This window comes from Miniopterus natalensis, chromosome 1 (genome assembly GCF_054644295.1).
Source record: "Miniopterus natalensis isolate mMinNat1 chromosome 1, mMinNat1.hap1, whole genome shotgun sequence".
In the NCBI taxonomy this organism is placed as follows: Eukaryota; Metazoa; Chordata; class Mammalia; order Chiroptera; family Miniopteridae; genus Miniopterus; species Miniopterus natalensis.
This window is the reverse complement of record NC_142081.1, coordinates 52,606,789-52,630,215: the sequence shown is the minus strand read 5'-3', so window position 1 is coordinate 52,630,215 and position 23,427 is coordinate 52,606,789. Positions and strand designations below refer to the sequence as shown.

At 41.5% G+C, this 23,427-nt stretch overlaps 1 protein-coding gene across 1 annotated transcript in view; it reads left to right on the top strand.

Annotated features, from left to right (window-relative positions):
* SLC27A2 (solute carrier family 27 member 2) overlaps positions 1-22,844 on the top strand; it is a 45,626-nt gene extending 22,782 nt beyond the window's left edge. Inside the window, exons 5-10 of the mRNA XM_016210157.2 lie at positions 10,136-10,330; positions 14,094-14,184; positions 14,961-15,159; positions 16,611-16,708; positions 21,022-21,152; positions 22,415-22,844. Coding sequence (XP_016065643.2) covers positions 10,136-10,330; positions 14,094-14,184; positions 14,961-15,159; positions 16,611-16,708; positions 21,022-21,152; positions 22,415-22,591 — 891 coding nt within the window. The 3' untranslated portion in view covers positions 22,592-22,844. The remainder of the gene's footprint in view (positions 1-10,135; positions 10,331-14,093; positions 14,185-14,960; positions 15,160-16,610; positions 16,709-21,021; positions 21,153-22,414) is intronic.
* The last annotated feature ends 583 nt before the right edge of the window (positions 22,845-23,427 follow it).

Genomic DNA, 23,427 nt, shown 5'->3' with positions numbered 1-23,427 from the left:
GACACAGCTGCTGTGTGACATAGAAGTATAAGAAGCTCTTGCCCCAGTTCTCTCATTCAGTTTCTGCCCACATGTCACCTCATCAGAGGCCCCTCCTACTAACTACCAAAGGCATCACCCTGCCTCTTACTGTTCATTTTATGGATTACTGCTTTTTGCAGCACTATCACCTGTAGCATAGCACAGGTTTATATGACTGTTGTCTGTCTTCCCCAATTAAATGACAGGTCGGTGCACCAGGGGCTTTGTTTTTTGCCAGATCCCCAGCACCAAGACCTGTACCTGGCACAACGTAGGCAGCAACAGATTTTGCTGAATGAACCTCTAAATTCTTACCACGGAAAGATATGTAATTAAGTTAAAGGAGGCACTATGTTCCCCCAAAATGTTTGTGTTTTGCACTTATTATTCTGATTTTGGGGCCAGATTCGAAGGATTCATGAGGGTCAGAATTAGCTGTGAGCTGGGTTAGGACCTTTTCTACAGCAATTTCTATTGATGTCATTATTGAATTTTTTTCACATTAGTTTTCCTTTTGGTCCTCAAGATTGTATGACTCTCTATTAAAACCCAGAAATCCAGATGGGGCCCTTCTGTTTGGCTTTTCTTCTTTGCCTTAAACGTACCTCCTTATCAAATAGAAGTCTCCTGAGAGAGGGCATGTTATTTCTATTAGTTTTAACAGGAGCTACCTTTGGACTTGAGGAAAAGAAAGATGTTTGTGTAGCTCTTTCAGGTTCATACATTCTCATACATACACACACTTCCACCTTTCTCTTTTCTCTTATTGTTGTCTCAGGTACTGAGACAGTTTAGGATTTTATGTCTTCAAAATATATTATGGTTTGGTGTATAATTCATGGATGTCCTGTAATCTAGAAGTAGATTTGGAGTTCCTATTTACCCTGGCTTCCCCCCACCCTTGAATTCTGGTTTGTCTGGAAAATACAAGAATTGTAAAAAAAAGTTACCACTAAAAAACTTCATTTAAAGATTTTTTTTAGAGATGTGATCTTGCATCTAGAAAACCCTAAAGACAAAAACGAAACAAAACTGTTACAACTAATAAATCAATTCAGCCAAGGAGCAGGATGCAAAGTCGAGACACAAATATCAATTGCATTTCTATACACTAACAAAGGACAATCTGGAAAGCAAATTTAAAAAACAATTCCATTTACAATAGCACCAGAAAGAATAAAGTACTTAGGAATTAACCAAGGAGAAGAAAGACTTGCATAATGAAAACTACACATTGCTGAAAGAAATTAAAGACATAAAAATAAATATAAACACATCCCATGTTCATGGATTGAAAGACTTAATGTTGTTAAAATGTCATACTACCCAAAGCAATCTACCAATTCAATTCAGGCCCTATCAAAATCCCAATGATGTTTTTTGAAGAAAGAAAAATAAAAACCATCCTAAAATTCATATGAAATCTCAAGGTCCCCAGATAGCCAAAACAATCTTGGAAAAGAATAACAAAACTAGAGGACTCACACTTTCTGATATCAAAACTTACTACAAAGTTATAGTAATCAAAACAGTATGGTACTAACATAAAGACAGATCTATAGACCAATGGAATAGAATAGAGAATCCAGAAATAAACCCTAGTGTATATGGTCAAATGATTTTTTACAAGGGTCCCAAGACCATTCAATAGAGAAAGAGCAGTCTTTTCTACAAATGGTGCTGGGAAAACTGAATATCCACATGTGAAAGAATGAAGCTGAACCCTTGCCTAACACTATATACAGAAATTAGCTCAAAATGGATCAAAGAACTAAATTTAACAACTAAAACAATAAACCTCTTAGAAGAAAACATAAGACAAAACTTCATGACATTGAATTTGGCAGTGATTTCTTGAATTTGGCAACAAAGACAAAGGCAACAAAAGAAACATTAGACAAAGTGGACCTCATAAAAATTTTTAAAGTCTGTACCTCAAAAGACACTAAAAGAGTAAAAAGGCAAGCCACAGAATGGGAGAAAATATTTGCAAATCATTTATCTGAGAAGTGAGTAATATCCAGAATATAGAGAGAATTCCTAAAACTCAACACAAAAAATAACCTGATTCAAAAGTACGCAAAGGAATTGAATGTACAGTTTTCCAAAAAGATATACAAATGGCCAATAAGTACATTAAAAGATGCTCAATGTCACTAATTATTAGAGAAATGCAAATCAAAACTCATTATATACCACTTTACACCCATTCTGATGGCTACTACCAAAAGAAAATAACAAGTGTTGGCAAGGATGTGGAGAAATTGGAACCCTGTGCACTGTTGGTGGGAATGTAAATTGGTACAGTTACTGTGGAAAACAGTATGGCAGTTACTCAAAAAATTAAAAATAAAATTACCATATGATCCAGCTATTCCACTTCTGGGTACATATCCAAAAGAATTTAAAGCAAGGTCTTGAAGAGGTATTTGTACACCATGTTCCTAGCAACATTATTCACAATAGCTAAAACATGGAAGCAACCCAAGTGCCCATGGATGGCTGAATGGATAAGCAAAAAGTGATATATACACGCAGCCTTAAAAAGGAAGGGAATTCTGCAATGCACTACCATATGGATGAAACTTGAGGACATCATGTTAAGTGAAATAGCCAGTCACGAAAAGACAATTACACTTATAATTCCACTCATGTGAAGTGCTTTGAGTAGGCATAATCATAGAGGCATAAAAGTAGAATGGTGTTGCCAAGGGCTGGGGAGGGGAGGCAATGGGGAGTTATTGTTTAATGGGTGCAGAGTTCAGTTTTACAAGATAAAAGGAATTATGGAGATGGATGGTAGTGATGGTTGCACAACATTATCAATGTATTTAATACCACAAAATTGTTTACTTAAAATGGTTAAAATAGTAAATTTTGTCATGTGTGTTTTAGCACAAGTTAAAAAGAAAATAGGTCATGATAAGAAGCCCAGATATCTATGGATTTAAAGGGAGCTTAAGGAACTATTGTATTGAATGGACTTCTCAAGCAAAAGTGGATAAAAACTAGAATTGGATCAGTGTAATAAGGATCTTTCTCATCCTAGGACTGCCTAAAATAGACTGTCCCTAGAGGGGCTAACACCACCAGCCCGCAAGCAGTGTATATCAGGGAGGCAGCTCCTGCCTTAGCTGAGCCCGTGAACCAAATGACATTCTTCCATAGACATGACATGGCTCAGCAGGAGCATCTGGGGTATTCTGGGGCAATGCTTCTCCTCCCTCCTCTTAACCACATTCAGTAGCTCCTTTGGTAGAGCTCCCATCCACCCTTAGGGGAGGAGTTCAGATTTGGTGCAAGGGACTTAACGTGGTGCTTAAGAGCAAGGATTCTGAGCAAGCAGGCCTGACTCCCGACCCTACCATCTGAGCAGGATACTTGACCTCTCTAAGCCTGTTTCCCATCAGCCAACAGGGGAAATAATAGCACCTGCCTCACAGGGGGCTGTGAAGGCCAAACGAGATGATGTACGTAAAGCATGTAGCAAAGAACCTGACATTTAGTAAATAATCAACAAACTGTAGCCATTATTATAATTGTTTTCAGTGTCTAAGAATGTAAGGCTCATAGTATTCACTCCATACATATTCATTGAGTGAATCAAAGAAAATTCTGCAGCACATACACACGGGAGGAAGTGAGAGAAGACATTCAGATCAGTAAGTCGCTCTCATCTAAAGTTGAGAGGGGGTCGGATAGCAAAGCTATTGACCTAAGTGATTTTTTTACAGTATTATTGTTGAAGAGTCTACCTGTTTACCTGTCTTCCATTGTTATATTTGGGGCTTAGCATTCAGAACACCTGTTTACAATGAAAAGCTAGTTTGGTTCATTTCCTGTCATGTGCAGTTGCCATTTGGTGCATGTCATTGCCTAAAAAGACACCATTCAGTGTTCTGGTTATTTATTGGAAAAAGATAACCCTAAAGTTGAGTGTGTCTCTGCTCCAGTTAGGGAATGAAGCACAGGAAGGGGTCAAAATATGGCTTTGTCCTGCCTGCTGAGCCTGTGACCGGAGTGGGAAAAGGAGGAAAACCTATCCAGAAAAGAGTTCCAGGGGCCACACATAGCAGGAACGATATTAGGAAGGGGAAATAAGATAGACCAGAACTCTGAAACAGCTGAATAGACTCAGCTTACCTCCTAGAGTTATCTGCTATTCCTCCAAAACTAGGTAACCCCTGTGGTCCTTCCCAAGCCCAGAATTTCTGTCTCTGTATCACCTCTACTCTGACAGAAAACAGAAGTGAGAGGTATGTAACAGCACAGAGTGGAGAGTGACCAGTGTGACCTGTGGGGATCAGGACAGGGACAGGCCAGAGGAAAGAGGGAAAGAGTAGAATCAGGGAAGGTTTGCCACAGGAGGTGAGTTTTGAAGGGTGCAGAGAAGTTTCCCAGCCATGCAGGGAAAGAAGGGCTTCTGGTTAGCGGAAACACATGTACAGAGCAGAGGAATGAAGGACCTGGCATGTGGGGAACTACAAGCAGTGTGGCAGAAGGCAAGACTGGTTGACTGGGCCAGGTGAGAGGGCTTTACTTTGCTGAGAATTAAATGTGAACGTGGCAAAGCGCCACTAAAGTGCCTTTCATGGAAGAGTGATGTGGAAGATGGCGTTTTAGACGGTCCTTTGGCTGCAATTGGAAGATCCACTGGAGGGAGAACAGCCTCTTCTGTAAAGCAGAGACCTTGAGCCTCGCCCTTTATTCCTGTCAGTGGGCGCTTCCTCCTCTCCTCGGGGAGCCAGGCTGAAGTCCAGCATATCCGCTGTTAAGAACATGGACTCGGGAATTTTTTCTAAGATGGTGAATACCTTCTGCTCTTTCACCTCTTGGAAGTCTCCCCAAAACCAGGAGGACAAGAGAAAGACACACAAGCTCCCATTGTCTTAGAAACTAAGAGACATTGCAACAGGGAACTCCAAAGTACAGAGCTGAGAGATGAAGGTCACTGGCATCACAGGACAGAGGGAGGTGAGACGGAAGAGGCGGGTGCCAACAAGAAGGAAATTGGAGACACGAAACACAACGGAAGATGGGATGAAGTATCAGGCTTGAAAACAGGAGGGTGTTGAAAGAGAAAGTCTGTGCAGGAAACAGCTAGGCCTGCTGCCCCCCTCTCCCACCCTTGTAGGAGATAGGAGGTTCTCTGGAGAAGACCTAGGGAAGCTTTGAACTCAAGGACCCCCCAGATCAGAGTACGGAAGGAGTGAGGCACTGAAAATAGAGATTGAGTAAATATCTACTTACTGACCAGGAAAAGCCCCAGCTCCCTTTCCCTGTACAGCTTTGAGAGCTCCAGGAGCCAGCTTATGCTTGTGGACAAGAGAATGGAGGAGGGTAATTCTTACAAAGAACTCCACTTTCCCAGAAAAGAAATGGGACCTTGGCTCACTGCCCCATCACCAAACGGTGCAGCCCACCTGGCAATAGCCCTTTCCCACCACACAGAGCTACTCAAACATCTTTTAGTTGCCTTCTTCCCAAATATAAACAGACATCAAGGATCAGCAGACACCTGAGGAAAGCCTCCAAAAGGGAAGATCATTTAAAGAAAAGTAGAAGCAGCATCGACTCAAATAGCCTGAAAAAACTTCCCAAAACCTGTAATTAATATCCTCAGAGATATTAGAGAATATGCTGTATCTATAAAACAAGAATAGTATGCTACCAAAGAAAATAAGACTCCCTGACAAATGAAAATATGATTTTTTTAAAAACTGTAATTCATAGGAAGCTTGGAAGATAAAGAAGTCTTACAGAAAGTTGGAGAAAAGATAAAGTGATGGGCATGAAGGGAAGACAAGGGAAGACTATTAGAGTAGCAATCCAAAAGATCCAACATCTAATTAATAGACAATCAGGAAAGGAATACAGAAAATATAGAGGAGGAACTTACCAAAGAAATAATACCAAAAAACTTCCAAGGACTGAAGGACAGATTGAAAAGGCCAATAGAGTACCCAATAAAAACTACACCAGGATGACATTTAAGACTACCAAAAAAATAGAAAGAAAAGATTCCATACGAATAACATTTGACTTGCCAATGACGACACTGCAAGCTGGAAGACAAAGGAGCAGTGCCTTCAAAATACTAAGTAAAAATTGCTGCCAATCTAGAATTCTATATCCAATCAAATTACTGATCAAATGTACAATAAGAATAGTTTTAGGCATCCAAGGTCTCAAAATAATTTACCCCCTATACATCCTTCTTCAGGAAGTTACTAGAGAAAATGTTCCACCCAAACAGGAGCATGAAAAGAAAGAAATGAAGGCACAGGATCCAGGAAGGAGAGGCGAAGGGAATTCCCAGGCCTGGAGAGCCAACTAGTCCAGACTGGAGCTGAAGGCTAACAGGAGCATAATGGAAATTATATCATCTGATCCATTTCCCTGTTGGCAGGCCAGAAAAGACCTACAAAGAGAAACTAAGAAAAAGAAGCAAATGGTCAGGGAGGCAGTTAATTCCAGGAAAAACAAAAATTTATTCAAGAATTTGATGATAGCATATTACTTGAGTCATCAAAATTATGTTATGACAAAGTAATGTGAGCACTGAATACTGATTTAACCAGAAATTGTGACAATGGGAAAGAGCTTAATTCTCATCTAGCACAATAGGAAATCACTAAATCACGTACAAAATTAAGCAAAGATAGCAGTATAAGCATTTAGTTTAGAAATAAGAGGATAAGAAACAGCTACAAGAGTTAAAAGTGTGGAGAGCTGGGGCAAACACGAGGACAGAAGTGGGATGAACAGCCTCCTTCATTTAAAAGCCTTACAGTGCTATTTAATTCTTAAACTATGTGCGTGTCGCTCTTTTTTCTTCTTCTTCTTTTTTCTTTTTAATTAAGGAAAAGAGCACTCTCTGCAGTCACATAGATTTGGATTTGAATCTTGGAGCAACTATGTTGCTACCTGTGTGATTTCAGCAAATTATTTTCATCCCCTCAAGCTTTGTTTTCTCTATTGCTACATGAAGCAAATGCTTTATTACCTCTCACATTTTTATAGGGTTCTTTAGAAACTTAGGTAAGACAGTACAGGTCACATGCCTGACACATAGTAAAGCCCTCAGTGAAGGTTTTCTGCTCACTCTAATCACCTGGTGCCCTCCATTCCTCTCTGGATACCCTGACCTCTCACCCTCCATCAGTCATTAAATCCCATTGAGGACTTAAGTCCCCAGGTGCGTTTGCACGTTGCAGCTCACATCTAATGTGGAATAGGAGGTTTGAGCCTTGTTAAACTGAGCCGGGTGACCCCTGACTTAAAATACAGCTAGTTCTTTGGAGGAGTGGCTTTGGTGATGTGGAAACACCATCTCTCCTCTGGGAAAGGAAAACGTGAGTCGCAGCCAGTAGGCTCAGCCATCTCACTCTTAGGCCAGAACCAGCCATCTCAGGAGGCTCCAGGATCTTGCGATTTGTGTCCACAAACATTTCCAGCCTAGAGCCTTAATCCCTTCTGCTAACGTAATAAGATCCCTCCGTTTATGATGAAAACTGAGCCCGTGGTATTGTGACTATCACCCTACTTCCTGCCACCCACAGGTGACAGCTGCACCTGTGAGGCTGGCCCACTTCCCACATACCCAGGGCACCTGCACCTCCTGCACCCTCCACCCTGCCCTTGTGCGATGTCCCAGCTACTGACTGTTGAACAGGGAAGTCGAGGGTTCCCTGGTGGAGGTTATTTCTTCTTTTGCTGCAGGGATTGCACTATATGCCCAGGTCCAGGTACTGTGGTGATACAGAAATATATTTGGCCTCAAAGGTATTTACCGTCTAATCAGGGAGATAGATGTTCACCACCCACTAGGCAAGGACAGGAACTAAGAGGGTGATTGTGGGCTGCATGCGGAATAAGTGAGGTCTTGAGTTTACACACTGGAGCTTCTCACACAGGCCTGGGAGCAGGTAAGCCCCAGGTCAGGTGGTTATTTTTAAACGAAAGTATCCTTCAGATATTTATGATGTTTTATTCCTAGAGTGGCAGTGAGGGACAGCAGTGGTGGGAGGTGGGGGTGGTCTCTGAAGAGGTGACAGTTCTTCCTGAGAGCAGTGACTGTGGACAGACAGGGTGACAATACAATTCGTTATCCCAATGGAGACACTTGAGAGTGAAAGGAGTGTAACAAGCACATCAGGACAACAGGCGTAAACCAAGACAGGCCTTGGCAAACCGACATATGTTCCCTCTACTTACAGGTCCTTAGTAATTATAAAAGGGAATAGATTCAGTGACTTCTGGACCTAGGATTCATGCAGGTTCCAACAGCTTTTCAGGTACCGCTCCAGAACTCTCCCATTAGAATGTAAACACCTTTGAGGCCAAATATTCTTCAGTATCATTCACAGTACCTGGCACAGTTCTCTACACATTTCCTCCTCGGTCAGGATGCTCAAGGGGCCCAGTTTTTACCAGTGACCAGCATCTGTCCCCTTCTCCGGTTAGGATTCCTGAAAGAGCTTCACCACCTGAGTTTTGACCAAGAAGCTATTTAAAAATTAAATGCATATATGCAGTTCCCCTGGTCCCAAGGCTACTCCCGCATGGAAACCAGGTTTGGTTTGGTTTGGTTTATAGCTGCCTTATCAACACCTCCCCTTTATCAGAGAACTGCCAGCCTCTCTCTTCAAACAGTCCTTTTCAAAGGGGAACTCTTACTCTTTATCACTTCGCAGTGATTTTACAGCGTGGGAAATAATATATACTCTTTAGGGCATTTGCTCTTTTAAGCAAAATGCTGTTTGAGCAAAGAAATCAAAACTTGATGTTTGAGGAGTCTTTGTTACTTGGCACTTTTACCCCACTCCTTTCGGTTTTCTGTTAGAGTAGAAGTCACAGAGTTACAAAATATGCAAGTTAAAATTATACTTATTTATTTACGTGCCTCTCCCACCAGGATGTGATCTCCTTGAGGACATCAGTTGCCTTGTTAATACAAAACATCATTAAAGTGACCATAGGTTTGGACATATTTGCAGGGCCTCATAAATGATCTGGTTGAGTGGAATGTATCCCAGTCTTAACCTGACCTCTCTTGCTGACACAAGCTCTCCTTTAGTTCTTACTCTCAAAACAGCTTTTCCTTTGTGATTTGTATTTATAGCAAAGCATGCTCCTCCCAAGCCACTGAGGCAACTGGGAGCCAATTTCCTCCCACTCTTCCCCTTCCCATCCCCGAGGGACAGTTTCATTGTCTCTGGCTTGTGACCTCTGGGTCTATCTGTGAAATGAAGACATGATCAAGATTCTTCTCTCCAGTCCCCTCAGGCTCTAACATTAGTGCTCTTTAGTGACTCTGTGGAAAACGATTCTTTCTCCTTGGACTGTGTTCCCAAGTTTTTTCTTCATTGTCAAGTGAAAATCCTTGCTTCAGATTGTTTTAGTCTCTGACAGATCTTTGCCACGTGGCCCTTCATTTCTGGCAATTCACTGAGATTCATCAGCCCCGTCAAGAAAACAATCAATAGCCCTGACCAGTGTGGCCCAGTGGTTAGAGCATTCATCCGCACACTGAAGGGTCTCAGTTTCCATTCCCGGTCAAGGGCACGTACCTTGGTTGCAGGTTCCATCCCTGGCTCCTGTCGGCGTGCATGTGGGAGCCAACCAATCAGTGAGTCTCTCTCACATTGATGATTCTCTCTCTCTCTCTCTCTCTCTCTCTCTCTCTCTCTCCCCCCCCACCCCACCCCCAGTCCCTCCCTTCCACTCTGGAAAAAATATTCTTGGGTGACGATTGTGAGGATAAACAACAAAAAAAGAAAAAAAGAAGAAAGAAAACAATGAATACATTGTTCTAGCTTCAGATTGGATATAGATTAAATGTTGGCATCACTTCATTCTGTCAAATTGTCTCAGCTTGCCTCTTAAAAATCAAAATGGGAAAAATCAAAGTCTTTTGGTTATTAAATCAGAGGGCTCCCTGTTGGCCCATACTGTGTGTGTTGAGGGAAAAGAGGAGTTATGTGCATGGGTGAGAGAAAAGGTTTGCACTAAGGTGAATTCATAACCAACATAAATATGTGGAAACATAAAGGTCATTATTAATGTGTGAGTACAGTCTCCAGAGATGTTCCAATTTGGTCTCTTCCAATAGAAACCGAACGATCGTGATCACAAAGTGAGAGTAGCGCTGGGCAATGGCTTGCGAGGAGATGTGTGGAGTGAATTCATCAGGAGATTTGGGGACATTCACATTTATGAGTTCTATGCCTCCACTGAAGGCAATATCAGCTTTGTAAATTATACGAGAAAAATTGGTGCTGTCGGAAGAGTAAACTACTTACAGAGAGTAAGTACATTGAAAAGTGAGAGCATTTTCAGAATACAGAGCTTCCTTAAAAGCTATGTCATGATGATGTTATTATCAGAACTTCATGAGGCATCACCAAGAGAGGTTTTGCCGAGTCTCTGTAACAAGGACTTCAATAAGATAGGGTGCTCTAATTTAAAAATCTTAATGTCCATGAATAACAACCCATTATGCCTTTGCCACCTGCATTCAGGTAACATATTCCTATGTCATTTATACGTGTATATGATAAAACACCAGACATTACCAGTTCCATAAGTTTACCATACTCTGCGCTATGGTGAAATGAGATCTTTCCTTTTCATAGTGCTGTGGGTTACAACCACCTGGGGAACTTTTCACACATACAGGTGCAGGGCCTCAGCCCCTAAGCTTTGGATGGAGGTGTCTTGAGGTGGGGCCCAGGCATCAGTGTTTTTTGAAAGCTCTGCGGCCAGGGTCAAAAAAGCATTATCTTGTGAAGATTTGTGTTCTCCTAATAACTGCATTAAAAAGACATTTCTTATTTTTTAACTGAGATATAATTGACACATAACATATATTAGTTTCAGGTGAACAACATAATGACTCAATGTTTGTATATGTTGCCAAATGATCACCACAGTAGGTCTAGTTAACATCCATCACCTCACATAGTTACTTTTTTTTTTCTTGTGATAAAACTTTTAAGATCTACTCTCTTAGCAACTTTCAAATATGCAATGCATGTTATTGACTATAGTCCCCATGCTGTACAGTACATACCCAGGACTTATTTATTTTACAGCTGGAAGTTTCTACCTTTTAACCACTTCCAACCACTCTTCACTCCCCACCTCTGGCAACCATCAATCTGTTCTCTATGAGTTCTTTTTTTTTTCAGAGTCCATATAAGTGAGATCATGTGATATTTGTCTTTCTCCATCTGACCTATTTCACTTAGCTTAATGCCCTCAAGGTCCATCCATTTCGTCATGAATGGCAAGATTTCCTGTTTATGGGTGACTAATATTCCATTGTATATATATATATATACCACACTTTCTTTATCCACTCATCCATCAAGGGACACTTAAGTTGTTTCCGTGTTTTCACTATTGTAAATAAAGCTGTAATCAACGTGGGGTGCATACATCTCTTCTAATTAGTGTTTTCATTTCCTATGGATAAATACCCAGAAGTAGAATTGCTAGATGATATGGTAGTTCCATTCTCAATTTTTTGAGGGACCTCTGTGCTGTTTTCCCCAGTGGCTGCACCAATCTGCATTCCGACCAGCACTGCACAAGGGTTCCCTTTTCTCCACATTCTCTTCAGCACTTGTTACTCCTTGCTTTTTTGATAGTACAGGTGGGAAGTGGTACCTCATTTGCATTTCCCTTATAATTAGCGATGCTGAACATCTCTTTGTGTACCTTTTGGCCATCTGTATGTCTTGTTTGGGAAAGTCTGTTTAGATCATTTGTCTTTTTTTTATTATTGGATTGCTTCTCTTCTATTGAGCTGTATGAGTTTTTTATGTATTTTTTTATATTAACCTCTTATCAGATATATGATTGATATTTCCTATTTTTAAGCCAGCTCACATAGCAGTCTCTTTTATTGCCTGGGATCTCCAGACAATCTCTTTGCCCTTTTTGTGCTCAAGCAGTCAGTCTTCTGGATGATCACCTATTCTTCAAAATTTCAGGAATATTCAGCAAACGCTGAGCCTCTGCTGTCTTGAGCAGTTACTGCCGCCTTTATGCCTCTGGTAACCCATCCTGCCTGGTCATGACACAGCCGCCCCAGAGCTCCCAAGCAACCTGTGTCCCCAGGGACTGACAGGAGCAGTAAATGGGACAGTGATCTGTGTGCATAAGAAGCTGGCTCTAGAGATCACATTCTAGCACATTCACATACTGGCTGAATGCCCTAAGGCAAATCACTTTATGTTCCTTAGACTTCAATTTCATCACCCGTAAAACAGAGATTAAAAAGAGAAAATATAGAGCTCAATGCCAAACCCAAACTCAGTGTTGATAAAGGAAAAGGGTTGTTGAAAAGATTCAATTTAATAATTTATTAAAAAGCCATTAGAGGATATAGCCGGGATACCTGTCAGATAATAGAGTTGAATAATTGTTAGCTGCAATGATTATTTTCATTCCATTTCTTCTATTCTGGCCTGGTCTCTAGGCATTCCCCAGTCCAAGGAAACTCCCTGACAATGACAGCCAAACCTACACCGTACAGGCCCCTCCACACCTGTGCCGTCCAATATGGTAGCCACCTGCCAGGTGTGGCTTATTTAAATTTAAATTACATAAAGAAAATTTTAATTTAGATCTTCATTGTCCCTAGCCACATTCCAAGTGCTCAGTAGCCATGTTCTGTGATGACCATGTTGAGCAGTACAGATATAGAATATTTCCATTATCACAGTAAATTCTACTGGGCAGCAAGCACCACTAGAGATTGAGAATTGATTTCCTACTCCCCACTGGGAGAGGGTCTGTCTTTGCTAGTTTCAGTCCAAGCTGTAGGAGCCCAAACTGTGAAGACCCAGGCTAAATGCAGTTCAGAACGAGAGAAGGCACAATGCTGAGTAGAGGCACTGTGGGTGCAAGCTGTCTGTGTTGTTATGAGTTGCAAGGAAACTTTTGTTTCAAAGCAAACCTGAGGACCTTAGAAGTTCTGGGTATCACATCCATTCATTGCCATGTTTTATTGTCAGTTTTTTCCTGATTTAAACAAATCTATATTTTAAAACTAAAAGGGGGGGAGGGGGGATGACCCTGTAATTGATGTGGAAAGAAGCATGAGTTACCACCCCAATTCTTTTTTTACATTCTTGCAAATAAAGATCTACATTTGTTGACTAAGAATGCTACTTCATTTTTAATGGTTATCCACTACTATCAAAGCATAGAATTGGTTAATTTATCACATAGACTTGAATTTAAATTTAAAATTGACACAGTAATCACAACTGCTAATTACATCTAAAGACTGTCATATTTGTACCTATCTGTTAATAGAGAAAATAATACAGTTATTGCCCTTACTAAATTATATAAATTTACATTTTTATGCCATTGAATTATAGCCTATATGAAATATGATGGAGTTTTAATAATTTTATAGCCATGGGCATGAAGTAATTATACCATCGAACCTTAAATGCATTGGAGAACATGTCCCTGGAAATGAAAAACATACAACAGTGGCATATTAAGGTCACACAAGATTTTTAAATCCTGCTTGTGATATGTCCACCAAAAAAAAGTATGAGAATATTAATAGCAGCTCTATTTTTAACAGTCCAAAACTGGAAATAATCAAAATGCCCATTAATAGGAGAATAGATAAATAAATTGTTGTATATTCATAGAAGGAAAATTACACAGCAATGAAACAAACTACTGAAACAAACACCAGCGTGGGTGGATGACTGTCACACGCAGTATGCTGAGTGAAAGAACCAGACACAAAGGCAGACATTTACTTCATTTATTGGGAGTTGAAGTCTGCTTGATGTGATAACAGTCAGAATAGTAGTCAACTTGACAGAAAGGGGCAGGTGGAAACTTTCTAAGGTAATGAAAATGCTTAGTATCTTGATCTGGCTGGTAGGTACATGGGTGAACAACATATATAAAATTCACTAAGCTGTACACTTCAGATAGGTGTTCCTTATATACTTTATGCATGCTATACCACAATAAAAAGGGGGGGAAATGTGAAAATTTGTGCTCAAAATGATCTGTTTTAATTTTGCTAGAAAGTTGTATCTTACGAGTTGATTAAATATGATGTGGAGAAAGGTGAACCTGTCCGAGATGGAAATGGATATTGCATCAAAGTTCCCAAAGGTACAGTGGATTTTTGTTCAGTTAACCTGTCATTTTATTTTTATGTATTGATTTTGAAAGAGAGAGAGACAGAGGCATCAATTTGTTATTCCACTTATTTATGTGTTCATTGGTTGATTCTTGTATGTACCCTGACCAGGGATCAAACCTGTAACTTTGGTGTATAGGGACTATGCTCTAACCAACTGAGCTATCTGGCCAGGGCCTAACCTGTCATTTTATTACCTTGACCAAGTGATTGTTAAGAATTAACATATCATTGATAAAATGAACACCTGGTATAATTGATCGGAGTGGAGGAAAAAAGAGATTTATTTTTGTACTCTCAAAAATACAGAAACTCCAAAAGATACTAATTTAACCACTACCGGTAACATACTTATAGTTTGAAACCTAGCTTAACAACTTCTTGATTGTGAAGCAAGCATTTTGTGGGAAGGGATACATAATTATGTATGATTTAATCATAATTAAACTATGATTTTAGGGAGTCTTTACCTTTAAGCTTAAACTACTGTTCATTTGTTTAACTATGTGTGTCAATCATTATTCAGTAAAACGTTAGCATTTTAAAAATTAAAATGTGTGGCCATATAGAATAATGTACTGTGTGCATAGTGTATATATGTGTGTGTGTGATGTATATGAATATACTTGTACATGTGCAGCCAGCTTGCTGCTAATGAGCTGCATGGCATCAGTTTTAAGAGAAAGTTAATAATAAAATTTCCCTACTGCTAGCACATAAAATAACAATGTACTTCCTTCTGTCTTAGGTGAAGTTGGACTCCTGGTTTGCAAAATCACACAACTTACACCATTTTCTGGCTATGCTGGAGGAAAGGCTCAGACAGAGAAGAAAAAACTGAGAGACGTCTTTAAGAAAGGAGATGTCTATTTCAACAGTGGAGATCTCTTAATGATTGACCAGGAAGGTTTCGTGTACTTCCACGACAGAGTTGGAGATACATTCCGGTGGGTTTTCTGAATTACTGAGAAACACACAGTTTGGCTTACTCCTAAATTGGAGTCACATTCCGCTTTGGTTATGGTCCTCCCTTTTCTTCTATGTCTTTAGTGTGTCAATTCAGCCTCCTGTATTCCTAGGAAAAAAAGGAGCAAAATACATGAGGGGTCACTCTATAATGCACAGTTAACTTGGGTGAGGCACACCAGATGAAAGGAAGGTGGAAAACCTATGTCTAAATAGCTTTAGTCTGTCCAATTCCTCCGTTTCTACTGGTCACTCTTAGGACCGCCAGGTATTTTCAGTTTTCAATTATGGGGCTTTTTTTTTTTTTTTTTTCCCAGATAAAATCAAATGCAAATTAAGGTGGGGCTGATTTAGTTGAAGAAGAGATGAGGGGTTTGAGGCCTCACCTGCTCCCCTCCCTCCCACTCTCCATCCCCAACCAAGTGGTTTCCCACAGAACCCCCAAGTCAATGCAACAGTTTGAAAGTCATGGTAATAGACCATGAATTTAATTCCCAACAACATCACAATCCTCCAGCCTCCTAACACTTTTGTTTAATCAGCTTCCTTCCTTTGTGAACTGCCTGAAGCCAGGCTCCAACTCCTGGCACAGTGCCTGACACACGTAATTACTTTTTGCATGAATTTCTAAGGAAGGGATGGGAGTTGCCTGGCTGTAGTAGAAAGAGTGTGGATATTATCGGGGAGTACGGAGCTCCCAGGCTCACCTCTGCCCCTGACCATCCGTGTTAGCTAGGCAGGTAACCTTTCTCAACCTCAGTTTCTCCACCCATGAAATGAGGGTCCCGATGACCCTCAGGGCTCCTTCCATCCGCAATGTGCCATGACTCAGGATCCCTGTCATTATTTTATGCCACCTTCATGTCGCTGAAAAGATACTTCTGAGAAACCTAAAGAATTTTTTAAATGTAAAACATAAATAACTTTATACAGTGAAAAATAGCACACAGTTGGGCACTAGCATTATAGTTTCCCTGAAAATAAAGTATATTTTTTCTTATTAAAAGCTTTCTTGATGCCATGAGATTCTGAAATACAAGTATGAAATTTTATTAGACAGAAGTTCACTAATTGACTTAAATAGCAACCAAAGTTAGTGAATGAGAAAAGGGAGAGACCTAAATACAGCAAAGTCACTGAGGGTTTGTTTTTGATTTCCAGTGCCTTTCTTAGGCCAAGTCTGTATTTTAACGTTGGAACAACATCATTCTGTGTGTTGCGTTTCACGTGGCCAGACTGAAATTCCACATTTTATTATTTAGGTGTATGCCTATGTCTTTTGTCCTCAAGCAGGATGCCTCTCCCATGACGAAGCTGGGGAGCTTGGGGGCCAAGGTGAGCTGTAGAGTGCAGCCACCCCACCTGCTCCCTGTTATTGCGTCCTGGGCGAGAGACCACCTGTGACCTCTGCTAACCTTGCCTTTTCTTCCAGGTGGAAAGGGGAAAATGTGGCTACCACTGAAGTCTCTGACGTACTAGGACTAGTTGATTTTATCCAAGAGGTGAATGTTTATGGAGTGTCTGTTCCAGGTATGCACACGATATTATAAATCTATGCCTAGACCCAAACTGTAACTGAATATCATTTTAACCCCAGGGCAAAGTATGCCATTGCCTTCTCCTGTCGGCTGGAGAATCAGACAACTCTTTCACCCACTTGGGCATAAGGGGCTCATGTCTGGTTTATGTTCCTTTATAAATCAGCCAAGTCAGTACATCTGAACCAGGCCTTTCTCTGTGGTTCAGCTCAAGCAGAGTCTCTCCGGGACGCAAGGTCCCGCTGCGTCTGGCACTCCTCAAGAAAAGATGCGTCCTGCTGGGTAGCTGGGAAACAGTATGTGAGACACAAATAAGAGCAAGTGCAGTTGCTAAGAGAAAAAAATTAGGAAGGAGCTGATTTTGTCCACTCTTTCTTTAAAGCAGGTCCCTGACCCAGCCCACCCAGCTGAATTTCAGAATCGCAACCCAGAGTGGTGTCACCGAGCCTTCTCCCCCAGGCCTGCTTCTGCCAGCTGCCTGGGGAGTGCCGAGCTCTGATTCTGGGTCGTGGCTCTAATACCCGCTGGCTGTTTGACTCCAGGCAAATCACTAAAATTAGGGAAAATACCAGTCCTATAGTGAAGATTGTCAAGAGAACTAATTCATTTCAATTACATAGATAGTAAAAATATTTTTACCAGATATGTACATGAGGGTTGTCATGAGAAGAAATCATTTTAAATATCGATGTCAGGGAGGAGTAAAATCTCCAAATCACTGTTCAAATATGAGATGCTAGGGATGTTAGTGTTCTACCCAGAACTCAGGGTCTGGGATTCACTATATTCAAAATGGAAACCCCAAAGTGCCTTTTCCCTGAGCTATGATGGTTTCACATGACCTTGTGCTGTCCTTTCATTTCTTAAAGAATATTCAGAACTTTCTCTCACCTGTTACCTCGGGTCACAGAGTGTGAGGGGTGCAGAATTCTTCTCATGTTGGACCTTAGGCTGAGTTAGCAGAAGCATGGTTGTCAGCTATCATTCCACACTGGGTTCCCACAGACCCCACCTGGAATATTGCGCACACTCTTAAATGCTGAATTTTAAAATAGTAACAACACAAAAGAATGTGTAGGAGAACGTGAGAGAATCTAGGAAATGTGCTCCTCCGAGTGGGACCCCTGAACCAGCAGCACCATCCTCCATACCCGAAAGCTTGCAGAAAATGCAATTTCTCAGGCCCACTGAGACCGACTGAATTTGACTTTCTGGAACGGGGCCCAGGGAGCTGCATTTTAACAAGCCCTTTAAGTGTTCTTAAACATACTAAAGTCTTGCCTGGCCAGCATGGCTCAGCAGTTGAGCACTGACCTATGATCCAGGAGATCGAGGTTTGATTCCTGGTCAGGGCACATGCCCGGGTTGCAGGCTCGATCTTCAGCAGGAGGTGTGCAGGAGGCAGCCGATCAATGACTCTCTCTCATCATTGATGTTTCTCTCTCTCTCTCTCTCTCTCTATCTCTATCTCTATCTCTATCTCTATCTCTATCTCTATCTCTATCTCTATCTCTCCCTTCCTCTCTCTGAAATCAATTTTAAAAAAAGCCACCACTGAAGTCTGTGTGTGGGTGATGAAAATGTTCTAGAACTAGATACTGGTGATAGTTGGACAACATTGTGAACACACTAAATGCCACTGAATTGTACATTAAAAATGGTTAAAATGATAATCGTATGTTTTACCACAATTTAAAAAAAAAACAACACTAAAGTCTTGAGAAGCACTGAGGCCTAGTGGTTCCAAAAACCTAGCCAATCCTCAGAATCATCTGGGAAGTTTTTTAAAGCCCATATCTAATGGATAAGAACCTTGGATTTGGGACTCAGAATCTCTTTTTTTCTTTTTTTAATTCCAAAGTGACTGTAATATCCAGTAAGGTGTAGGAGCCACTGATGTAGAACAAAGAAGAGGAAGCTAATGGTTTTCAGATGATTGGAGACAGTTAAAACAAGGAGTTCATGTTGCTCCAACGTGCAGAATGAAACCAGTGGGTTGAAATGACCAGGGAGTCAGTGTTAGCCTGAGAACCCTCCTGTGACCCGAGAAACCAACCACAGAATGGACTGTCTCCTGAGGAAGGGAATGTCCCACCAGCTGGAGTGTGTGAAGAGGCAGGATGTCCACCTGGAATCCTGTGAGGATTCTGACAGCAGTGAAAACTTAGAGATGAACTCTGGAAATTAGAGACTCTGAAGTCTCTCCCAACTTTCAGATTCTGGGCTCTTCATGGGGCATTCACAGATCTCAGTTTTGGACAAGGAGGGAACTTCTAGGTTTGGGCTTAGAAGGAAGTTAACTTCTCCTAGGTGTCACACCAGCACCATCCAACTGCTCTCTAGAACTTTTATTATCAATGGAACTTTCTGCAGTGATGAAAGTGTTCTGTATCCACACTGTCCAATGAGGTCTCCAGTAGCCTCCACGTGACCACCGAGCTACTGAAATGTGACTAGTGCAACTGAGAAACTGAATTTTTTATTCAATTATAATTAATTCTAATAGCCACATGTGGCCAGTGGCTACCGTACTTCACAGTGCAGTTCTAGAGAAGCCCTGGCCAGAACCTCTGTAGACTGGAACCTTCCCCCTGGGTCTGGACTAACCCAAAACCAACCTGTAGGAGTCAGGGCAGAGGCCTGAGGCCCAATAGCCCCTTCACCCCCTGTGAATGCCTGAGCAAGAAGCAGGGAGCCAGTCGACGCTGAAGATTTCTGTTGTATCAGCTTCTAAATTCTAAAAGGAAATTATGAAGACATTTGAGATTCCTGAGATAGGTGCCTTCCAGAGAGCTACCAGGGACCCCTAGAGAAAGAGGGTCCTGTACCCTGCCTCCTTTAGATAAGAGGTGAATAAAACTAGGGCGCATTTCCTTTCTTTTCATTTTTCCTCTTGTTTCCTGCCTCCTTAGAGCTGTAGGTAAACACACAATCACCATGGGAGAGGTTTTGAAAGCTGAAGCCCAGGTGACGAAGGGCGGCTCCTTCTCCCTCTCTGATTACAGCTAAGTAGCTAAGGGAAATGGACCTGGGCTCCCACTAGGTGGACTGGATCAGGTAGAAGATAGATTAATAGTACCTAATTACCCCTGTCCTTACAAGAAAACAATGGTAATTGTTCTAAACACCTCTCCACTTACTGCCCTGCCTGATGGGGAAGAAAGAGCTGGTAGGATCCGTTTCCTGTGGAGAGTTCAACCTCTGGGGACTAAAGGGCATCGGTGGGAGGGCACAAGACAGCTCACCCTTGCACCTTGCCTTCTGCCGCAGTCCCGCAGCTTCTCTAAAATGCAGAAAGGCAAAGCTGTTAGGAGCCTTGATTAAATGCGTAAGTCTCAAAGGTGGTGTTGGGGCCTAGAAGCGCAGCAGACCTGATACTGCAATCTAAAGAACAGTCTGAGCTCGGCTATCCATGAGTGGAGCAAGGACTTTTCACTAGAGTAAAAACAAAAAAAATTCCTTTAGACACCAGTTGGACCTGTTTCCCACTTGAGTGTTTTCACGTAGGCTGCTAAGACGAATGAAGATTACAAGCACAAGATCTAGGGCCAGATGGCCCCAGTTCAGTTTCTGACCCTGCCTAGTATTTGCTGTGTGAACTTGAACAAGCCTGTCTGTTTTGTTTTTTTATAATCCTCACCTGAGGATATTTTTTCTGTTGCTTTTCAGAGAAAGTGGAAGGGAGGGAAGGAGGGAGGGAAGGAGGGAAGGAGGGAGGGAAGGAGGGAAGGAGGGAGGGAGGGAGGGAGGGAGGGAGGGAGGGAGGGAGGGAGGGAGGGAAAGTGAGAGAGAAAGAAAGAGAAAGAAACATCGATGTGAGAGAGACACGTCCATTGGTTGCCTCCCGCACACACCCCTACTGGGGCAGGGGATGGAGCTGGCAACCGAGGTACGTGCCCTTGGCCAGAATCAAACCCAGGTCTCTTCAGTCCATGGGCCGACATTCTAACCACTGAGCCACACTAGCTAGGGCTCCTAATATCTTTAAGCCTCAGTTTGTTCATCTGTAAAATAGAGAGAAGATTTGAACCTCTTTAAAGTTTGTTGCAAGGGTTAAATGAGGTAGTCCACAAGACCTGGCATATAATAAAGATTTAATCTATGTATAGCTGCTAGTAGTAATAGTAGTAGTAGTAATAGTATTTTCACTTTAGAATAACTTTGACACATATTTGAAATAAAAATTCCGACTATCCAAAAGAAACTTATGCCATAATGTTGTCTCAGTGAACTGTTCTTTGAAATAGCAAAGCATTATAAATAAAATAGCTACAACACATCTAATATCTTTCACGTTACTTCTAGGTCACGAGGGTCGAATTGGCATGGCCTCAATTAGGATGAAGGAAGGTCACGAATTTGATGGAAAGAAACTCTTTAAGCACATTGCTGATTACCTGCCTGGTTATGCAAGGCCTCGGTTTCTAAGGATACAGGTGAGACCTCTTGTTACCCAGTTCAATTATCCTCTCTCATGGAGACCCCTGTCTCTTAGGCAACATCTTCCCCTTTACCATGGCGACCACATTGGCCAGATTTTCACTACCCTCTCCAGGAAGTTCAACAAGGAAGCAGAAATATCAGAAAAATATAACTAGCAGAAACCAAATCCTAATCCCTTCCTCCCTCAAATTAAGCCAGTTCATTCAGCAACAGTATTAGCAAATAAGTCACAAAGTCTGTGTTTGGAGATATGTGACAGACACTTAAAACAGAAATGCTCCGCCCCTCCTATTTGTTGTTTCCAGTTTTAAAGAAGGGGGTAATCCGCTGACGTCCTATGCCTTTCTAAGATGTGAAGTTCAACTGGGCATCATTAGCCAGTTGGAACTACCAAAGGTTTAGCTGTCACCACTAGAGGGATTTGTTTTTCTTTCTCAAACATTAACCCCTTGGTTAGTTTAACACTCTCACTTGTGGACTTTGAGCACTATGATTCTGAAGAGTTTGAAAGCGTTAGATTACCAGACATCGCTGTGGCTATAAAACTGATGTTCACAAAGCACTGGCATTTGCTTTGCAATGTGATGGTTGAGAGACATGAAAATAGACATATCCTCAGATCATTCCCTATTAATTGAAGAAAAAACAAATCTTCAGTCTAATGGACAACAGGCTGAAAAAAATAGAGTTGTTGTGTGTAGATGATCCTTAGCCCCACCCCACCTTTAATCAGGATATTCCAGTAATTCCTGAAGCTCACCAAGCAATAGACTCTCTGCTCCATAGTTTACTCCCCACAGGTGATCTTAAAGCTTTAAAGGAATGAGCCCTGCCCAGGTAGTTCAATTGGTTGGAGCATCATCTCGTGCATCAAAAGGTTGCAGGTTTGATTCCCAGTCAGGGCACATGCCTAGGTTGCAGGTTTGATCCCTGAGCAGAGCAAGTACGAGAGGCAACAGATGGATATTTCTCTCTCACATCGATGTTTCTGTCTCTCTCTTTTTCTCTCTCTCTAAAATCAATAAACATTGATTGAATAAAAAAAAAAAAGCTTTAAGAGAATGAAAATTACCTCCACAAAGGGCCCCCTAATGGAGCTTCAGAAAGCAGGATGTATCCGTCTCACAAAACTCACATTCACAATTCTCAAAGGAGCCAGACGTGCCAGCCCCACTGCCCCACCTGTACCCCTTTCCCTGCACCCTAATCTGTTTGCAAAACACTACAACCATGTGGATTGTTTGATGTTTTTCAGGACACCATTGAGATCACTGGAACTTTTAAACACTGCAAAGTGACCCTCATGGAGGAGGGCTTTAACCCTGCAGTCATCAAAGATGCCTTGTATTTCTTGGATGACAAAGCAGAAACGTATGTGCCTATGACTGAGGACATTTACAATGCCATAAATGCTGAAACTCTGAAACTCTGAATATTCTCAGGATGATAACTTATATCTCCAGAAAGAATCCAAATGGATCCAACTTTAATTTGATTGAAGAGTGTGAGGTGCATTTTTTTAAGCATACCAATAAAGGGAGACTTTTCTAAATTACACCTAAACTTTTGCAAGTGAAAAGATTTAGAGATCATTATTTTTCAGTGTGCACCTACTGTTTGTATTTGCAAACTACGCTTGTTAGAGGGAGGGCTTGTTTGTGGGGGTCTTTTAATATGTAATAAAATAGATGAATGCCAATATATGAAATGGCACTCTCTTTCCTTCCTCTGTTCTAAATGCAAACCCTGAGCTGGACGGTCCCATTGGTAACTTTTCACAGGTACCTCACTCATGATGATAGTGGCATTCTAGGTAGCATATGGCAAGGAGGTGGGAGGTGGCAGGGGGGTCACCAAGGAACAGCCCAGTGGAAATCCAGCTCCAGTGTAAGGCCAACTCTCCCCACCAAATAGTATCCTGGCCCCTGTCTAAAACAGCATTATCCAAAGGTGAGAGTGCCACCTATATAGTTCTTAAAGAAGGCTAAGCAATAGCATCAGTATTCTGTACATAAAAGGTGTTCGGTAAATACTTTTTTTGAGTTACATCAACCATTGCAAACTCAGGTGTCTTCAGGATTCACATTGATAATGTGACTGAGAGAAGCAGGTCACAAAAGAATGTGGCAACCTTGAGGACAGCCACTGCTCAGCTTCAGTGGGCTGATTACTGTCGTGTGGGAATACAGCTCAGGCACTTCTGGGATCTTCTGGTTATTCAGAAAACAGAAGCCCAGGTATATATGTGAATCTCCCTATTTTTAAAAT